Source organism: Talpa occidentalis, unplaced genomic scaffold (genome assembly GCF_014898055.3).
Source record: "Talpa occidentalis isolate TD23 unplaced genomic scaffold, MPIMG_talOcc4v2.1 talOcc4.2, whole genome shotgun sequence".
Lineage (NCBI taxonomy): Eukaryota > Metazoa > Chordata > Mammalia > Eulipotyphla > Talpidae > Talpa > Talpa occidentalis.
Window position 1 is genome coordinate 66713979 of NW_023602073.1, and position 21546 is coordinate 66735524.

Sequence of the window (21546 nt, forward strand, 5' to 3'; positions counted from 1 at the left end):
AAAAAAACAAAAAGATCTTTTCCTCTTGTTTGGAGGCAGTGAGAAGTTATTTTCCCTAATTTTGGATATCTTCAGGAAAGGCCTGCACTAAAAGCAAAACTCTTCTGTAATAGATTGTTCTACTGTATATTCTGGTAGTCAGCAAGTTTATATAAAAACTAAAACCTCACTGATAGAACTTCTTTTATAGCCTAAGGGAAAGTTAGAGATTGACTAATTACCATTCATTGTAAAATCCCATTAGTCATTCAACCCGGGGAGGCGGGGGTCCTTCAGTGTTGTTTATTGAACACCTACAATGTGCCAGACTTCATACTAAATTGTGCTGAGGCTGATCTTGGAAATCGTCAAGAAGGATATTAGACAACCTACCCATTGTAGATTATTCAGGTTTTTAATTTTTTTGGACCAGTGATGATGTGCTACTCCCTGCATATTATTTAGTTCTTAAACTTTCTGAGATAGTATTATCATCCCCATTTTACAGATGAGGAGATTAAAGTTGAGGAACATTGAGAAACACACATCATGCCACGTAGCAGGGCTTTCACCAGTGAGCTTTTAAAGAATAACAATAGTTTTAATATAGAACTTCACAGTTATCAAAATGTTTTTACTTATCTAATTTTGTAAGCAAAAATGACAGTGGTTATTACTTTACTCATTTTACAGATAACAATACTCGCTTCTATTTATTATATCCTTACTATGAACTAAGAGTGCCAGAAAACTTATCAGATAAGGCCTAGCTCCTCTCATGCTCACAACTCTAATAAGTATTATTATTCCCATTTTACGGGCAAACTCTTGAGGCCCCCAAAGCTTAAGTGATTGCTCAGCACCCTGGGGAGCTCTGAGTCAAGTCGGGGCTTGTCAGCCCAGCCAGCAGCATGACCACTTTGTAATATTCACTTTGTGTGTTGTGCAGCCTAGTTTTCCAGATGAGGAAACTAGATTCAGAGAATGAGCTGACACACTGAGGTAATCCAGCTTATGAATAGCAGAGCTGGGACTCCAATGCAGATCCTCTTATTAGAAAGCCCTCAGGACTGGACTGCTTCCCTGCACAAGAACTGCAAGGCTGTCTCTTATATCCAAGATTAATTCCCTAATTCCTCTGTGATACAGTTTAACTTTAATACTTTTAGTCACTTTTTACATTTCTTTGTTTTTTTCCCCACTTGCAGGCAGGGAGTCCGATCATATAGTAATAATAAAGTAGTACCAATAATATAATACTAACAATGATATAGTGGTAGCATGTTAAAGTAGAGGGAAGGGCACACAAATTAAACTACTTGCTCAGAAAATCATCTGTGAAGTTAGATTAGAATTCACATCTGAATTTGAATCCTGTGTGTCCAGCTTATTTAGCTATATGCTTCTTTGTGTGTATTGAAAACTTTGAGAAAAGGACTTGCCTTTATGAGTTGTTTTCCAGTGCTGTAAGGAATGCATCTTTTTCCATCTGAAGATCATTTACTACTTCTCTGAATAGTGAATTACATTAATGGGGCAAAATAAGGAAGTATGTCTATACTAGATATTTAACAAGGACCACTCACTTGAATTTGAAATGTTGCCAATTTATACAATCTCTGCCTGGGACATTTTCAAGTACAGAAGTTCATTACTTTAATGATAAAGTATCTTTCAGAATTCTGAAGAAAAAGTTTATGCTAACTATTTATATAATACTATATTTTTATTCAAGTTGCAAACTCAGGTTCCTTAAAATTCCTTAAAATTGAATTTGATGATTTTTTTCTATATTATCTACTGATACAGTAAACATTGGATAAATACCCAGATGTACTTAATTATTTTTACTTAAGAAGGTATGTCCTATTTAGACAGTCTTTAAATAGTCTCTGAATTGAACAAATAAACAAGAAATAGCTGAAACTGAATTGCTTTGAGTGTATAGAAAAACTGAGTCTCTAAAAGAGGAATCATTGTAGAAAACTCTGTGTCTTCTTATGTTCATTTTTATTTTTAAGGCTAAACATGGATTGACTGTTCAAATACATTAATAGCTTTTGAAAAGTCAGCTTTTCATCATTTCATTTTCAGAGATTGATAGCTGATAAACCCATTCCAAATGTATCCACTCCAGTTTAGATGTGTTTTAACCATGGAGTGATCCATGTGTCCCCAAGAGTTTTATTTTCTTTAAAGACAAAAATTAATACTTAATGAGTGCTTTCTGTGCTAGTCCTCTCATCATAGTTTTTTTCATATAATTCTCACCTTCCTGTGATTCAGGCATTACTATCTCCTTTTACAGATGAGGAAACAGGTTTAGCTTGGCTGTGTACTTAACCCAGGATCACATAGCTAGAAAATTGAAGTGTCAGAACCTGAACCTAATGCTGTAGATTCCAAATTCCATTGGTATTCTGACTTACAGAGCTCATAAAAACTTGATATATCAGATTTTTAAAAATTATCAAAAAACTTTTAAAATTAGCATAAAATATATGTTAAATTTGTTTATGATTCTGTTTGGTTAGCCCTCAAGTAAGATTCAAACAGTTGAAGAGGCACATTTTTCCACCCTGGAAACATATAGCAAATTTACTTTTTTTTTTCTTACGTAGACTGAAACTCTTTTGATAAATCTGCTTGACTTTGGGTTTATGCCTCCAAGAAACTCCATAGAGATCTATCAGAAGATATTGTTAATGCTCGGCAGTTAGCCCTAACCTGTTGACTCCTCATTATTTTTATTATTATAGCAACTGTAGGCAGCACCAGGTCATGTTCCAAATAAGTGACATTTTTTAAAACAGATTCCACGAGGGTTGAAGACAATGCCCTGTTCTGTCTTGGGTCATTTTCTTAGTGTAGGAAATGCACATGCTTAATGTTGAAACAGTCTGGTAATGAAGCTTTTCAGTTCTTAATGGTAGTTAACTTTGAAATTAAGTTTTTTTTTCTTAAAGGTTATTTTCTGAGTTAGTTTTAGCATGATAATATAAGCAGCTCCCCTTCTTCCTGTTCTTCTTGAGTGCTGTCCCCTCTTTTTTCATCTTTCCCCCCAGCCTTCAGATCCCCTTGCTAGAAAGTGCTCACTTATTGACCTGCTGAGGCAGAAAGTGAACCATGCCGAAATCACGCACCTTCAAAACCAAAATGCATGTCTGAAAAAAAGGCAGTTCACATGTTCTTTAATCGAGTTAATTGTTCAAAAATTTTTTTCTCACTTAAAAAGTATTACATGTCATTGAAGTAATATTAGACAATACAGAAAACAAATAAAGCGTAATTCAATGTTGTGAAGATAACTGAAGCAGACTGTTTTCTAAATGACTGTTAGACTTTCCAAATAGAAATGTTTATGTGAGATAGAGACATGTTGTCCTTATGCATGATCCATTTTGTTGCTTTCGTTTCGACTCAAAGTCTAGAAAGCTTTGAGCTATATAGGGCCCGAAAAAGGGTGGGGTTGTGGGAATAAACAGCCCTTATGCATCCTCATTTTTCTCTCCCTCTGCTTTCTGTGTTCTAAATTTTGGGTTGCATGTTTCCAGGCCACAGCAGCGTGTTTACTAAAGATTTTTGTTCTTTTTCTCAGATCCCAGGCAGGCACAGTCTTCCCCGCCGTGGTCCTATGACCAGTCTTACCCCTCCTACCTGAGCCAGATGACGTCCCCGTCTATCCACTCTACCACCCCACTGTCCTCCACACGGGGCACCGGGCTGCCTGCCATAACCGATGTGCCCAGGCGCATTTCAGGTAAAGACCACACTTTAACTGAAAACCCACCCCATGCAGGGGTGGGGCTGGGGATGCAGCATGGACTAAGGCTGTCTTATCTTGGCTCACAGTAACTCCAGTAGAGGCACGTGGGCAGTAGGCAAACCAGGTCTTCTGAATTATGGGGTTTATCAAATCCTCGAACATTTTAAGTCCAGAGATTGAAAATCCACCAGAGATGGCATAATTTTCAATATTTAATGCCACCCAGATTTAGTTTTGGTGAATTGTATCCCTTTGGGTGGGCACTGTCTCATAACAAGGGCCTTCTCCTGAGGGTCTTATGCCAGGCCTTCCTCTGCTTGCATTCCTTTCTTTTCCTAACATCTGCCTCTAAAGCAAATACAGATTCACGGCTCAGTCCTCCGTCTATAGGCTTCGAAATCCCAGGAGTTCAAACTAGTTATTTCCCAGTGAGAGCACCTGCAGACTTAAGATCCTTATCAGAAACTCGTCATTTAAAGTGCACTAAGGCCTTTTACAAGGCCTTGTGTGGCCTCTTGAGGGATCAACTTGGAGCAAGGCAGCCTTCTTGTGAATTCTCCAGTGCACCACTCGTGTAGCGGCCCCAGAGCTCACACTTCGACTGTTCCAAAGGCCCCACAAAAATCTGTGGCTCATAGTGGGAGTGTGTGTGGTAAACCACCAGGCTGCCCTTTTCTGTAATGGGAATTCATCATGGGGAACAAGAGAGTGTCCATGAAATCTTCAGATGGGCAAGTAGAGAAAAGTTAAAGGCTCTTGGTTAGCCATATGGGTGCTATGAATAAGAAAAAAAAAAAATCTCAGTGCAGCTCCAACATGTAGACTCGGGCATTGCCCTGTAGGTGAAGTGGACCCACAGAGGCATACCCAGGTGGATCCCGGGTCAGACACTCTTCTCAGCGTTCGGGCCCCATGCACCTGTTTGACTCCTGGCCAGGTTAATGCCTTTCTTTCTTTCTCTTTGTGTTTCTGTCTCTGTTTCTCTCCCTCTCTCATTTTCTGCAAAGCTCGAAGCCGTTACTCACTCCGCTGAGTTGCATCACTGACAAGCTGAAGCTCCACCAGCAGGCTTGCAGGTTTTGATTAGTTCAGACTCCTTTATTTCTTTCAACTTGGGAGGAGGGAAGGCTTTGTTTCTCAAGCAAATAGCAGGAAAGGGCTGTCTGGTCCTAGTGCCTTCACATTTTCTGCAGCAGATGGACTCCCATAGGGGTGAGTAGGGAAAGGAGGGGGGGAGAGGGAGAATTGCAAAATTCTTTGACAAACCATGTTACTTTTCATTATGACTGCTATCAGTATTTTTATGAATCACATGGTATTTATTGGGGGAATTGTGCAAACCATAGAATTTTACTTATCATATCCCTTGACTGGAATTACTACCTCCTTTAGGCAAACCTCAATTAAAGATGCAGGAAAGGATGAGTAAAGTACAGGGGTTAATGATGTGGGTGTGGGTGTTGTTGAGTTAGTTCTGGTCTTTCCTTCTGTATTTTGTACTGAGTCTGTTTTGTTTTACATAAGGCCAAAATAATACTTTGCCAGGATAGATCTGTGCAAACTTGCTTCTGTTTAGGGTCCTCTGGGGCTTCCATTTGTCCAACCCTCTGTGGCTGAAGCAGATTTTATTCTTTGTCCTTTGGCAGTATATACAGGAAAAAACCTCAGGGGTTGATTATAGCTTTTGAGACACTTCTTATCTACAGCATTTTCTTACTGAGGTGTATTTGTATATGAATTCAATGGGAAAGCCATTGAACTCAGCTCTTAAATGCTGCATAGATGGAAAATCATTAATGTTCGTCATTTATATGTGTAACTATAGAACTGACGGGATATTTTAGCCTATTTGTTGCTGATTACTCACAGAGGAGATCGTTGGAACAGAAATTGGCTAATTGTCCAGTCATATATTGATCTGAGGCCAAATGTAAGAATGAGCCTCTGCTTTAAACTAGTTTAACACTGAGTTTAGTCTAGTTTTTTCCTCCCGCCTCCAACAGTTGTATGAGTTGTTACTGGCACAGTAATGTGGTGCCAGGGTGGGAGGTTCTGTATAAACATTGAAGTGAACAGAACAGAAAATCCATCTTGTCATCATGTAAGGAAACAGGAAGAAAGAACTAGATGTGAACTGTCAAGGAACTGGAGGAACCCTGATTTACCTGACCTTGTGCCTTGTGCTGGGGTGTGGGGCTGTGCTCACACTCCAGAGTGCTGTCTGGAGGACTGGAGGACTGTCGTCTGGAGACAGCAGCATGTTTATTTGCCTTTGGTCTGGTCACTCCTAGGAATCTCCTCAGAGAGGAGCTTATCCCATAGGTTCTGAGGTGCCAGTTGCCTCGTTTCTGTCATTACTATTCCACCCAATATCTGAAGCCATTTCTGAGGCCCAGGACATGGGGACACCCTACAAGTGAGACTTAATCATGATGGTCTTTATCTGTTTGTGCTTCAGTGACTCAAACCCTCTGGATTGAGTCCATGCTTATGTTTCTAGTCCTCGTCATGCTCTGTGCCAAATGATGCCATCCTCTGTAACTTGGAGAGCTGAAATAGTCACCTTCATCTCCACCTCTAAGTAGTTTTATGGTCACTTTTTGAGATGCTTTCCAGATAGTTCATGTTTTTGTATAGGTACATCAGTTATCATCTCCCTGTACAAAGGGATACACAAAGTATTCTCTTGTGCTCTTAGGTGAGAAAGAATAAAATTTCTCTTGTACAGTAGAGTTGGCTGTTCAGACCCCAGTTTGAATCCTAGTTCATATACCTATCAGGCAAGTTTCTTACTTCTCTGAAACTTAAGTTTTATTACTCACCAAATAGTGATACAAGATTTATCGCTTAGGATCACCATGAAGATTAAATGAGATACTTTATGTAAAGTGCTCAGACAGGGTTGGCCTACACCATATGCTAAATAGATTGTTGCTGATCTTATGAAGCTAACTTTTTTTTGCAAAAATTGTATATGCATATATAATTTGAATTAAGCCAGCAAGCCCTGGCTTAAAGGAGTCAAGTAAATAAAAATCTAAACTTATAAATGGACTATTTGCTTTACAAAATGGATTACCACAAACATTTAGAATAAAAAACCCTTGAAATATTTCAATAAGTTAATACTCATATGACATAAAGTACTTAACACTGTGCCTAGTGCATAGAAGTCCTCAGTACATGTTGTTGTTGTTATTATTCTGTGGATTTATAATGAATATTTATAAAGCTAAAAGCAATTGTGAGCCATTCACAACAAGCCAATAAGCCAAAAAATTGAAAATAACTATTCAATTATAATGTTGGAAAATAGAAAATGTTAAATTATATATAACTAGGTTTGAAAATGTTCTTTTCCAACGGGGTCATGGGGATAAAAGCAACCAGAAAGATCCTTCAGAAGGAACTGTTCCTAAAAACATTCCATGACATCCTTAAATACCATCCCAAGAAAAGACCATGATTTTGTCCTATTTCAAGACCTCCAGATTAATCCAACTTCCTTGTTTTTGGGTATCCTTTCCTTCGAGTGATATTTCAAGTCTGACTACAAATGCCCGAACTTAATGAATTATGATAGTGATATTACATTGTTTAGTTCCTACAGTCTCTCTCTCAAATCCTTTATGGGAGCAGGGTGGAGATAAAATAAAACAAAAATGATAAATATCTGTAGCCCACAATCCCCACTTTGCTTCAGAGAAAGCTACAGAAGTAGATGTCTTGATATTCATAGGTGCCATCTAAACACCCAGGAAATAGGGGCCTCCCCGGTGGTGCAGCGGTTGAGCGCTGGGTTGCGAAGCTGCCCGCAGCCTCTCTGTGGCGCTGGTTCAATCCCCGGCTGCTCCCCGGCCACCGGAGGAGGGTCCCACATGGCGCGCAGACCTCTCCTGCCTCCCGCTGCTCCCCTCAGCAGTGTACTTCGTCCTTTTGCTCCCCGCTCTGGCTCTGGTGAATTCTCTCACCCTCCTGCGCTTCTGACTGTACCCAGTGCTTGTATAAACAAACAAATAAATAAATCTTTAAAAAAAAAATAAACACTCAGGAAATATCCTCAACTTTGAGTAGTTTTAAATACTCTAACAAGAACAAGAGCAACAGTTACGGGCTTATGACTGAACAATGTATTATTTTTGTACAGTTGACTAATAGGGTCCACCTTACTGTAACGAGCTTAATTCATATTTAGGTGAATTATAAAACTCAAACACTATTTTAAGAAGCCAGTCTCATGATGTTCCAGTACAGAAGAGGCCCTGTAGGAGTTGTTGCTCCTCCCCTGCTCTACTTATGATATGCATGGCCTTATCCTATAATCATCTGTATTTAATAGCACCTCCACTCCATGAGTGAATTTGTACATTATCTCATTTCATCTTATGGTCCTAAAAGACTGCTCAATAAACAGAGGTAGCCAAAGTTCTTTTTCACTGATTCTGTTCAAGAGCAAGGTGTGGCAAGGCAAGGACCAGCACACCTCACAACAACCCAAACAACTGGGTGTTTTTATCATTGTCATAATATTATCACCCATGGCATTTTTGATGTTCAAAGCACTTTTGAGTCTTGACACAAAGATTATAATTATTTTGTAATTAAATTACAAAATGCTACGGAAATAATTACTGCCTTCAAAAATATACCTGTAGTAATTATTCTACTCTGAAAAGAAACACAACTGTTTATTGATTCTGATTCTTTGCTAATGGGTCAGAGTGTGAGCTATTGTTTGTCTCCTGAAGAAGACAATGGAATAGCCCTGTCCGCCTATGGAGGGGAGGAGCTTCACCTGCCGTCTGTCCACCTTTCAGCACACACTAGGCGTGAGGGATGTACACAGGCACCTTTCCGTGGTCTTGGTCCCTGTGCCCATGGACCTTTCTCATGCTTTCTGAAGGTCTCTTAGAGACTTCGGGCATTTGAATCAGAGACACAAGGGCAGATGCTGGCTGGCTGCCTTGGTTATTCTGGAGCAAGGCCACTACAGGTTGTGTGGATGTTTTTTCACTGCATTTGTAGGATTTTTTTTTTACATAAGACATTATTAAAAAAACTAAATCTTTTTGAAGCTTTTTTTTCTGTTTAAGCAAATAGTCTCAAATATCATCTTTAAAAACTTTGAAATATCAAAAATTTCCACTTAGTCAACTGCACAGGTCTTAAAGACATTTCCATTTTTATGACTCTTAGTTGCTAAATTATAACATTTCCAAACGTTAGGCATTAGTCTAACAAATAGAGTTACTAAGTATTATTTTGATATTACCACAAAAATCTAGAAATTGCCTGCAGAAAAACCACATTTGACCACTTAAGGTCTATCAGGAGGACTGTTTCATGTAATTTTAAACCCAGAGGTATTTGAGGCAGCTCATCTTTAAATGTCCCTTACGACCAAGCGTCCAGCAAGTCCCCTGAGTCAAGTTTTGAAACCAGCAGCTCCAGTAATGTGCCAAGTATATGTGAACATTATTTTAGCAAGGTTACTCTTAACTCACAGGAGGGAGTGACGCCTTCAGAGAGGTTAAAAGGAAAACTCCAGCAATGAATACTAATAAACCAGAAAGTTAAAGCAACTATAATAAAACACTAGAACATGTACTTTTTACTATAGAACTACTCTTCTATTAAGAGCCACCTGTTTGGTAGACACACCTCTGCCACAGCAGCCACGGGCAAGTCATTAAGTTTAATAGGAGCCACTGTTATTTTGAAGAAGTTCTCTGTTTAAAGCCACAGAGGGGGAAGTTATTAAATTTAATGGACCCTAAACTAAGGCAAGTGCTTTGCTACCAATTGAATGTTCAATATTCTTCTCTATTATATTGACTGTGATTGGTTGGGCTATTTTTGCATTCTGTGAGTTGAAATTCATCTTGCTTTCTCTAATGAGAGCCCATCTCCTGACAGGAGCAGATGATTTTTTTTTTTTTAAAGATTTATTTATTTATGCATACAAGAATAGGCCAGAGGTGCCGCGGAGGGGGGGCGTGGGGGGTGTGTGTGTGAGAGGATTCATCAGAGACAGAGTGTGGAGAAGAACAGGCAGATTGTCTGAAATACACTGCTGAGGGGAGCAGCGCGCGAGACAGGAGAGGTCTGCTACACTATGTGGGTAGCTCCCTGGGGGACCGGGAATCGAACTCATGCTGCAGAGGCTGTGGATAGCTTCACAGTGCTGTGCTTTAACCCCTTGCGCCACCATGGAGACTCAGATGATGTTTTTATCTTACTGCCAGGATACAGGTTCAGGGTTTGCCTGGACTTCAGTTTACTCTATCTTTTGAGGTCCTGATGCTCAGAACCAAAGAAGCCGTTCCCATTCCTACTAGGCAGTGGGGAGACAGTTGCCTCAGCTTACAGAGTTGACTAAATTTGGTTGTATGACCAGTTTCTCTTACTTGTAGCTACACTGAGGTGCCAGAGCTCAGAATGAAACCTGTATGCCTGCGTGGTCTGACTCTGATTTAAACATGGTTCTTGTCAGTTCTTTTGTGAGGATTTATTTCTGATACACATGCACACGTGAAGGTGCTCATGCAGGGATAGCAAAGACATGGTTGGAAGGTTTGTCAAAAGATTTGCTGCAGTCTCCTTCTTGGGACCTTGAACCTCACTTTACCCAAAGTGTTTCAGGTTAATTTTCTAATGAAAAGTGGCTTCTGTGGTTCACTGGGTCCCAGATGCAATGTAACTGAGGAAACTAGGGTTTTAGTTTCATGGTCATTAGAAATTCTTTGTACTGTTCTCAGATATGTTAGTTAATTTATTGTGCATTGGTGGTTAATTTATTGTGTATTGGTGTGAGCGAAGTAGTCAAAATCGCCCATCTATCTACGTGAGAGTAAGATGGGGTATTTCCAGGAATTTGTTGTTCTTGGAGCTTTTAGCAAAGAAAACTTAATTTACTTGATACATGCTAGCAGAAAAACTAAGTTTTGTCATTAGCTTGGAAAGAGTAAAAACATACTGATTTATGTATTTGTTTTTAAATTGATACTTTACTTTTTAGAATTTTCGGTTTGCAGAAAAATTGAGCAGGAAGCACAGAATTCTTGTCTTTCCCCCAATGCTTTTCTCCTATTATGAACATCTTGCATTTGTGTTACATTCATTACTATTACTGAACCAATATTACTGCATCATTATAAACTAAAGTGCAGTTTACATTAGGGTTCAAGGCCAGTGTGGTACACTTCTGTGGGGTTTTCCTAATGTCTGATATCATGTATTCACTGTCACAGATCATATAGGATAGGTTTATTGTCCTAAAAATTCCCTGTGATCCATTTACGTACGTTTCATCATCTGCCCCCCAACACCTGGAAAGCATTCATCTTTTTTCCAGTCTCAGTAGTTTTGCTTTCTCCAGAATATCATATAGTTCCTTGTCAGACTGGATTCTTTCACTAAGCAAGGTGCTTTTAAGGTTCCTCTACACCTTTTCATGGCTTCATAACTCACTTCTTTTTCTCACTGAATTATATACCTTTGTAAGGATATATATAAATCCTTAATTCAATAATATACCTTTTTTTTAAAAGCAAGTTTGGTCTTCTTGGATCTAGGAATTCTACTACTCCATTTGCTTTTGTCACTGGCTCTGTCAGTGATATTTCTAATAAGAAAGCAACTCATGCATTCTCGGGAAAACACTTCCCCAGTCACGGCAATTGTCACCTAATGGTCCGAATTATGATTTTCCATCTCCTTTGGTCCATTTTGCAATTTAAAATATTTTTCTTTGGTTTTGCTTACAGATACACTCTAGAACATTTACCTTTAGATGGTCATTCATATCAATTCAAGTACAGAGCAAACCCAGCTGAAAATAAGTACCAATTATGTGGCTACTTAGCTGCTTCTCCAAGTAGTCACCTCTTCTAGGTAAAGTGTGCTACTCTGAAGAATCGCACATCCCAAAGTTGCGCTGTTTTACACTGCATATGGGCCCACTGCTGTGCCTCCACCGGTGTGACCCCACGATACCCCTTTTGATATCCTTTTCCCCAAACATCAGAGAATCATCCTCTCATCTGTACGAATCCATTTCTCATCTCTGTGCTTTGGATGCACCTCTGATGTGTACATATTTTCCTTTAGTATAATTGGATTACACGCCTTTTCTAGGAGGTAAATTGCTCAAGGACAGCAGTTGTATCTTACTTATCTTGAGACTATATCGCCTAGCACAGTTTTTACCACATAGTAGGTTCTCAGCAAATGTTTAATGGACCAGTATTAGTGGAAAGAAAATAGGAAAAAAAAAAAAAAAAAAAGGAAGATAGGCACCTAGGGAAAAAAAGGGAAAGAATAAAGGGAAAATGAAGAAAGGAGATTTTGTTCACCTGGAGCAACAAAGAAAGGGCAAAACAAGAGAAACATTTATTGCTGATAAGGACAGGAAATAGCACAGTAAGAGTGTGCATAAGCAGTATATATTTTTATCTCTGAGTCTTTTTGCAATGTGTTTCATATTTAGAACACATATCAAGACTGCATCTGTTTCCAGAACTTGCTGCTAACAGTTAGTAATAATGCCAAAACATACTTTAGGTCCAGCTTGAAACCAAATGATCAAATAGAATTTTTGATTTCTCATTTAGAGTCTGACATAAATTATAGCTGTCATGTAATAAAGTGTCAGAGTCTTTTCTGAGAAAATGATAGAAGTTATATTAACTCTGTTGTAAACTGAAACAAAACTTCTGCTAAAATCAAGCAAAAGATCTGGTTTTGACAGCGATGTTTCTCTCAGTCTTATCTTCTTTGAGCCGAATTCTCTCCCTCCCTTGCCTTTAGTCCTTGCTGTATTAGAGGTTTTCAAGTCATCTCACTTCCTGGACAGTGGTCTCTGGGGTCAATACAGCTTGTCAGTGTCCCTTGTAAAGTCTGGCCCTAGAATCAAACTCCTTCTTTTGTTCTTGGCCTCTGTTGGTGTCGGCTGACCGGAGTCACAGTTCTTCTGGTAACACTATTGCACTGTTTTCTCATCTTTGCCTCTTTCTGCAAGCTGCCCTACCTCCCATTTTTTACTTTCAGAGTTAATTTTTTTTTTATGGTTCTGTCATATTTCACCTTACTTAATTTAGGTAATAGTTTTTGCCTGTCACAAACTTGGATTTTAGTAATGTCATCCAATGTATTAGTAACCTCTTACATGCCCGACACAGAGGTCTTTCTTCAGTTCATTCCACTTATTCAAGTGAGCTTAGCATGTTTGTGGAGTAAAAATGAAAGAGAATACTTGCTCCTTGCCTTCAGGAAGCTTCCAGTTTTATTTAGGAGCCAATATCATGCAGCTACGATACAGTCACATTGTGATAGTAGCCCATGTAGGTTCTAGAATATGCAGGAAAGACTCAGGATTTTAGGAAAGGAGATCGCTGCCCTCCATTCCATTAATTCACACCCATAACCAACTCTAAGCCTGCTCCTTTAGGAAATTAGAAAAAAAATTCCATTCTGTTCACATAGTACTTTGAATTGCTCCAACTACATTATCAACTTAAAAGAATTATACTTGTTGACATGTGTGGTTTCATAATGTTTAAGATGTGACAAGAAAATATAAATAAGATCTTGTCTTTTCCTTGCTAGGTTGAAAGCTCCCCTGGGCTAAAGGGCCTGCCTGGCTACCTTATTCTTTACTATCTCTTCATAACTTTTGCTAGATTGAAAACTCCCCTTAGGCCAAGGACTGGCCTCCTAATTCTTTGCTCTCTCTCTTTCTGTAACTTCTAGTTTCGTGCTGTGCATGCAGATGCTCATAGGAAGTACTTGCACATAGCTGAAAAGTCTACCCATTAGTATGCTGTGCTATCACTGTCATTAGGAATTGGCTAGTAGATCTAGAAGTGGGGCTCTTTAGAAGCTAATGACCATTGCCATTTACTAATTTTATATCCATATAGACAAATATGGCCCTAGTATATGATGATATTATAGAATCTTCTGCTATCTATTTCAAAGTGAAGTAATACTGTTAGCTCCATGCTGTAACATATAAACACACATATTTGCATGTATTCCTGTATTCATTACATTTATAGTCAATATACATGTAAATATTTTGAACAGGTATCTTATTTGGAGATATACATGTAAATATTTTGAACAGGTATCTTATCTTATCTATTAATAAATATTATCCAGGGTAATGCTTTTTTTTTTCTTCAAGAAAAACAGAACCACTGAAAGCCCCATGTCTCATTGTTATTTTGCTGCATATTAAGCATTGATTTCTCGGGAGATATTAATTCATCAGTGCTAGTAGGAAAAGTAAGGAAAATGCATGGTTTTTTTAAGTTAGCTTTTTGGTTTGTTAATACAAAGAAATAGTTATAAGGGGAAACTTAGAAAGATATACTTGAATGAAGTAACTGAGCAAGTTAAAAGACTTTTTTTTATAATTAAAATCCTCTATGATAGCACTTTAAATTTTTTAAAGTGATTGTTGGACAGCATTTTATTTCAAACAGTTCAAAGTCATTTTCATACTTCTTTTTTACTTGTTTTCTTAAAAAACAAACAGGAAGTCATGTACTGTTAAATTGGGTCAGTGTTAAAGTTGACTTCATCTGAAGCAAGTCTAAGGTCCCCTTTTGACTATTCTTAAGTTTATTTTTTTTTAATGTGACACTATAGAAATTCATGAATCTCAAGTCCGTGAAAGTCATGCAAATTAAAATAAAATCCTGCTGAGGTAACATTGTCCCTCAATATCTCAAAAGATTTCCTAAGTAGGAAGCTAGCCTATCTTTTAAGGAGAGACTTTGGCCTTTTGTGACAACTTAGATAAGTAGCCAAGTTTGGCTGTCTGGGATAAGACCAATGCTTCTGTATCTAAAGTTCACCACCCTCTCTCCAGTCAAAACCGTCACTGTTTCAGCTCCCTGTTGTAATTAGTAATAATGCTGTAGTTATGGAATAATAATAACAAATGTAATGATGGTTATAAACACTCCACACTGTGCCAAGGAGAGCAGTGATTCATGATAAATCAATAATAAACCCAGTGATGTGGTCACAATAAATCCAGACATAATTAAGAAGAACGCCTTTCTAAACAAAAACTACAAAGGAAATAAAAACAGGCTTGGAAAAGAAGAAGTCTGATAATAGTGTTGTGGTACTACTCATCATTAAAAAATAAGCAAACCTGTAGCTCCTAATAACACCTTAAGAAAGCAATACATTCTCAGTGTTACTGAAATGTGCGGTGGAGAGGTGACATATGAGTTAACTCTCCTGGGCAGTTAACTGGAAAAATTGTTTCTGGCCTTCGAAGTTGGTAGGTGTCACAGGTGCAGGTACCGTCACAGGTACTTTGAATCATTAGTTGGACCTTGTTTTTTGATCTTCTCTGACAACCTTTGGCTTTTAGTTGGTGTATTTAGTCCATTGACATTCAAAGTGATTATTGATATAGTTGGATTGACATGACCAAGTTTGTTAGCACTTTTTACTTGTTGCCTTTTTTCTTTCAATTTGACCTTTCTTTTTCTGCCCGTTGTGGCTTTTTGTGCCCTTTTATATGATCTTATTGAATATGTTATATGATTTCATTTTCTCTCATTTCTTAGCATATCAGTTATAGTTCCTTTTTTTACCTTATTTTAGTGGTTGCCCTAGAGTGTACAATATACATTTACAGCTAATCCAAATTCATTTTCAATTTCAATTTCCGGTTTTCAGTGCTCTACCGCTTCATGGGTAGTAAGAGTGCTGTATACATCTGTGTGTAGGTTTTTGTGGAGACATAGGTTTTTAGCTTCTTTGGATAACTGCCAAGGAGTACAACTACTAGATCATATGGTAAGAGTATGTTTAGTTTTGTAAGAAATTGCCAAAATGTCTTTCAAAGTAGTTAGACCATTTTTACATTCCCACCAGTAAATAATAAATGAGATTTCCCATTGTGCCACTTCATCTATATGTGTCTTTATATTTTAAGTAGTTTCTTGTAGATAACATATGGTTGGGCCCTGTTTTTTGATCTACTCTGACAATCTCTGTCTTAACCAGTGCATTCAGACCACTGACATTCAAAGTGAATTACTGATGTGGTTGGATTAATATCCCTTTGAAGGGTTAGTAAAACCTCAAATAGCCACTTTAATGCAGTAAATGATTAAAGCATTTAAATTAGGACATGTAATCCAAAGGAGGATGGACCCCACCATTGATAAACTAGCAGCTGCTCAATAAACTTGTGTTGAGTTGATTTGGTTTATCAGAAAAAAGTATTTTTTCCAAATCCTGGACACATGACCTAGTGATCACACACTCATAAAATTTTTAGCAGTATGTTGGAAATAGCACTTGGTTAGGAATTGGGGAACCTGTCTTTTAATTTTGCATGTCACTTAATTCCTATGAGTCTTAGTTTCCTTATATGTGAAGCAAGATAATTAGGCTAAATGTTCTCCAAGGTATATCATAAAGTTTCAAGTATCTAAGAAATATTTAGTACTCAGCACATGAGAAAGCTTATTACTACTATCCATAATAATTATAAAGACTAGAACAGTTTTTGCTTGATAAACTAAATTGATAGGCATAACTACTGTAGATGTCAGTAAAAACCTCATCTTTTGCTTCAGTTGATTCTGATGAAAAACAGTCTAATCAGGTGAATTAATGCCAAAGAATCATATATTCAGACCTTGACATTTGACCACAGCCGAATTTCTGTTTAAGATGAAGCCTCATATATATGCATGTGTGTTGGAATCTGCTGACAGATATTGAAACCCCACATTTAATTTAAAATTAAGGAGCTTTATTATATTGACATTTTACTTACCCTCACATGATTTTATGTACTATTGCTGTATTACATCCTCTTTACCTGAGAATGGTTATAAGGAAATGTAATTTATCTTGCTGAAGAAATGAGTATTTTCTAAGTTAAGGGTACTAAGACAAAATAATACATAAATTATGTTACTAGTAGAATAAAGGGGATCAGAAGATGAGGCTTTATATATTAAAGAAATTAAATATATTTAGAAAAAATATGATTTGAATAGCAACAGTTTTTGAATAGTAACATTTGAATAGTAACATTTTCTCTTAGTGAAACATTTCGACATAGTGTTTTATGACCACACGATAAAAATCCTTATTAAAAAAGATATTACCAACATTAAATATACTCATTTGCTGAGATAGTTTTAGCCAGGGGAGATAGAGTGATGAATAAGACAGAGAATCTCAGGGAGCTTTTACTACTGGTGTACAGTTTAGTGATTAAACACTCAGTCTTTGGAGCCAGAATCCCTGGGTTTAAATAACAGACTACTTGGGGCAAGTACTTAACTTGCCTGTATCACACTTTCTTCATTTGTAAAATAGGCATGTGATAATAATGCCAACCTCAAAGGGTTATTATGAGGACTAAAGGAGAGTTAATGTGTATAAATTCCTTGGAATAATGCCTGATACTCTGTGAGTGTTAGTTCTTACTGGGAAAGCATAGGCAATTTGAAATAAGAAAATATTATCAAGGTATTTAAGCTGAGATCTAGTTAACAAGGACTTAGCCCTGTGAAGGTCATTCCAGGCAGTAAGAGCTGGTACAAGGCCCTGTTGGTGGGAAGAGGTGGCTGGAGTGTTAGGCCTATGAGTTGAAGTCAGAGATCGGCTGTGTCCAGGTCATGCAGAGCCTTTACTGGTTTGGGTTAGAAGTTTGGATTTGCTAGTGTGGACAGTGGTAAGTCATGGGCACATTTAAAGTAGGGTCATGATGTCAGTGGATTTCTGTTTTCAAAAGGTTACCGGTTATTTCGTGGAGCTCTGTGTTAAAGGGAGGTGAGAAAGCAAGAGTGTGACTGAGAGGCTGTGTGTGGCATGTGCTTTCCTGGCAGTGGTGGGGATTGAGACACTTTGGATTGGAGAGGGTATTTGCCTATATCACCAAAACGTTTTAATAATTCCCTACCCCCCTGCTAATGGCTAGTTTACTTTGAAAGGAATGATATTGCATCTTATTGAATATTGAATATTATTCAAAGGAATAATATTCAAAGGAATAATAATAATAATATAGACATTGTTCATATACCCCCTAGTCAAGTGGTAATTCAGAATTGCTTGATTCATTAGGTGAATATAGAACCACCAACCTGGAAAATTCAGGACAGAAATCCATTTTGAAAGCCAGAACATATGGTTTGGTTGTTTTTATTGAGGCATCAATCTGATCATTTCCAGTAGTTCTCTGTCCTGGGCATGGTGCCAGCCCAGATCTCAGTGCAGTGAAGTGCAGTGAGATTAATTTGAGGGACTGACCGGCATTACCAGTTCTTCTCACCCTCCTAGATGTAGGCAGTGTGTGTTTCTATCTTTCATAGCCTACACGCAACAGTTCCTTTTACTCACTTTTAAGATGGGATGAGATGAAAATGGCCACCTTGGCATGGCTTATTAGAGGGTCACATGGGGTGGGGGGCAAATGGCAGAAACGGAAGCGAGGAGACCCCGGGTGCAGGGTTAGTGGTGACATCAAGCTAAAAACCTGCATTTGAGAAAAGAACACAGGTGAAACACCACCGCCTGTCCTCCCTGTGAGTGGAATCAACGCCTGGGGCAGCTTCCTCATGGAGGACTAAGAAATAGGAAAAGATCTTAAATTTGGATGAGAAACTTTTTCTAATTTGTGTTTCATAAGCATACACTAGTGATAAAGGGTTAAGGGAGGAAGCTTTAAATAGCAGAGGCTGTCAGGGTAACTACGGCCATCAGCCATCACTCCCTTCCCAGATACTATACCCTGGTATTAAAAAAAATTCTTCCTGGGCCTCCCCGGTGGCGCAGCAGTTGAACGCTGGGTCGGGAAGCTGCCTGCAGCCTCTGCAGCGCCGGTTCCATCCCCGCTGCTCCCCAGCCACCCGAGGAGGGTCCCGCATGGCGCGCAGACCTCTCCTGCTGCCCGCTGCTCCCCTCAGCAGTGTACTTCGGTCCTTCTGCCTGCTCTGCTCCCCGCTCTGGCTTTGGTGAATTCTCTCACCCTCCCGCACTTCTGACTGCTTGTATAAATAAATAAATAAATAAATAAATAAATAAATAAATAAATCTTAAAAAAAAAATTCTTCCCCCTGAAATCTTAAATTTGGGACTCCTTCAAGAGTGTATGAAGCTGGTGCGCAGACCTCCCCTGCCGCCCGCTGCTCCCCTCAGCAGTGTACTTCGGTCCTTCTGCCTGCTCTGCTCCCCGCTCTGGCTCCGGTAAATTCTCTCACCCTCCCACGCTTCTGACTGTACCCAGTGAGTGTATAAACAAACAAACAAACAAACAAACAAATAAATAAAACATGCCTCTATTTAAAAAAAAAAAAGAGTGTATGAAGCTAAAAGCAATTTTTCTGCTTCCTGTTTGAAAGTAACAAAAGTCCTGCTCTCCTTGGATATTCATGTCTTCCTGCAAGGTGCAGAGAGGTATGGAACTGAGAGCCCCTACAACCATTTGTTAGTGTCAAAGGAAAGGAGAACAATGCAAATTACCATCTGGGAGCACATTTTTCTGTGGCCTAATCCATTTAATTTATTCGGTGCACTTATTTTGAGTTTTAGAAGGTTAAAGAACTTAAAGCAAGTTACAGTTGAAAGGGTACCAGCATCTCATAGGATGGGAAATCTATACTAATTCTAAGGGCTTTGAAAATTTTATTGAGTGACTCCCTTTTGGCTGTTTCACTTAGCTGTTAACCTTTCTCTCTGGCCATGTCATCGAATGAAACAGTCAAGGAAAAAAGAAGTCAGAAGATTCAGTGTGAGGAGGATATAAAACTAGAATGGGAAACAGCAGATGAACCCAAGGAGAAAAAAATAGTCACTTTAAAAAGCAACAAAATTTAAAGACAGTGTGCTTTACTAGAAAGGGGAACTTTCTCCCCAGGAACCCAGAGGTCTGAGTCCTGATGGTACAGATGTGGAATTAATTTCCTTGCTCTTCAGATGATGGAGTGGTCTTCATCATACTCCTGGTCCCCTCCAGTCTTATGGCTCTGGCACTGTTCTTATTAATGACAACAGTGCAGTATAATATTGAAACCACCACAAAAGTGGGTCAGGAGATAAATAACGAGGCCTTTCTTTAAGGACCTTAGAACTAGAAAACTGGAGATGTGGTTATGTGTTAGCCTATTTGCACTTTCCAAGCTAGGATTTGAAGAGTCGGAGTCAGACTTGGAAAGCTGTAGCTTACACTGCACATCCTTGCAAATGGCTGAGTGGCATGGCCCGGCTCTGCCGTATTCTGTAGAATCTACAGGAGAAAAGTGACTTTACCATAGTGAACCCCATCCCAGGGTCTGCCTGCCATCTTTTTTTTTTTTTTAAAAGAGGTAAAATTTCCAACTGCAACCTGTAGAACTTCTAGTTCAAAGTTGGAAAAAGAATCTTTATAAAATTTTACAAAAAACAGGCAGGTGTACTTTAGGTTATGTGGAAGGCATATTGGAGCCAGTCACATTGAGGTAAAAGTCTTCAGTTGCCAGAACATGGGACAAGCAAGTAATCTGTAAAAATACAATAATGGAAACATGTTAACATTGAGAGACATGGGAAGAGATAGGACATAGAGTCTGAGGTGAGACTGGATTCTCCACAGCGCCACATTGCATGTGAGAGGGCCCATGGCCCTGTGCAGGGGGGTGACAAGAGCACTCCAGTAGCAGGTTAAGCTGCTGTCTGGGAGGATGTCGGCCTAGAAGACGGTCAGCCAAGAGATGTGGAGATAGAGGGTGGGGACCCCAGGACATGTGAAGAAAATCCGCCAGGAAGGAGGAGGCACATCCTTAGGGGGAAGCTTCAACTCTACTGCTTTAATTCAGGAACTCCAGAGAATGAGGAATTTGAAAATACTCAGGTTATTTGAATAGTGACTTTCCTGATGGCAGAAATTACTTAAAGCTCGGGCCTCCCCTGGTGGCGCAGCGGTTGAGCGTTGGTCTGCGAAGCTGCCCACAGCCTCTGAAGTGCCGGTTCGATCCCCGGCTGCCAGCGAGGGTCCCACATGATGCCGCCCGCTGCTCCCCTCAGCAGTGTCCTCCATCTGTCTGGCTGTTCTGCTCCCCGCTCTGGCTCTGGTGAATTCTCTCACCCTCCCGCGCTTCTGACTGTACCCAGTACTTGTATAAATAAATAAATCAATCTTTAAAAAAAAGAAAAAATTACTTGAAGCTTACAGATAAAGAACACCATGTTGCAACCTAGGACAGATTAGTTGCGAGGAAACTGGGAAGAATTATAGCCCCTAAGCCCAAAAGTGAGTGAAAATGAATGCAGAGTAAAACTCAGTGTTTCTAATGATAATATTTAGGTAAATATGGAAAACACTTTTCACCGACATTATTTCATTGAATTGGCGTAAGTAAATTCTTGGGAGGATAGGTGGTATTATTATGGCCTCTGTTGTCAGTAGGGAACTCAGGCTTACAGACTTGTTTTAGGTTATATAGTGAGAGGGTGAGAGAGTAAATACTCAACCCCAAGCTTTTAATTCCAAATATGATTCCCCCACTAAATTTTGCTACAGTGGTTTCCATATCTGAATCAGACTTCATTAAAGAAACTTGGGTATCATCCTCACACGGATTTTTATCACACTGGTCTTTCCAGGCTACACTTGGGATGCATAACCCCAGAATCCTTATAAAGTGCCAGTGTTCATGCTTGCTACAGGTCAAGAGACCCAAAATAATGTAAAATTCACCAAGTTCCTACCAGAAATAACAGTGGCAATCATCTGCCTCCTAATTTTTTATGAATGTAAATTTTATCCTAGAGGT

At 38.9% G+C, this 21546-nt stretch overlaps 1 protein-coding gene across 9 annotated transcripts in view; it reads left to right on the forward strand.

The window, feature by feature from the left end:
• RUNX2 (RUNX family transcription factor 2) overlaps positions 1–21546 on the forward strand; it is a 294868-nt gene that overhangs the window by 83588 nt on the left and 189734 nt on the right. For 5 of the 9 annotated variants that reach the window (XR_008553226.1, XM_054698837.1, XM_054698839.1 and 2 more), the window contains exons 5-6: positions 3578–3739; positions 4753–4821. Coding sequence is in view for 8 of the 9 variants with exons in the window: in XM_054698837.1 (XP_054554812.1) it covers positions 3578–3739; positions 4753–4778 (188 nt within the window). In the remaining variant the exon portion in view is untranslated. The remainder of the gene's footprint in view (positions 1–3577; positions 3740–4752; positions 4822–21546) is intronic. The other 4 variants (XM_037519826.2, XM_054698834.1, XM_054698835.1 and 1 more) reach the window with 1 other exon arrangement.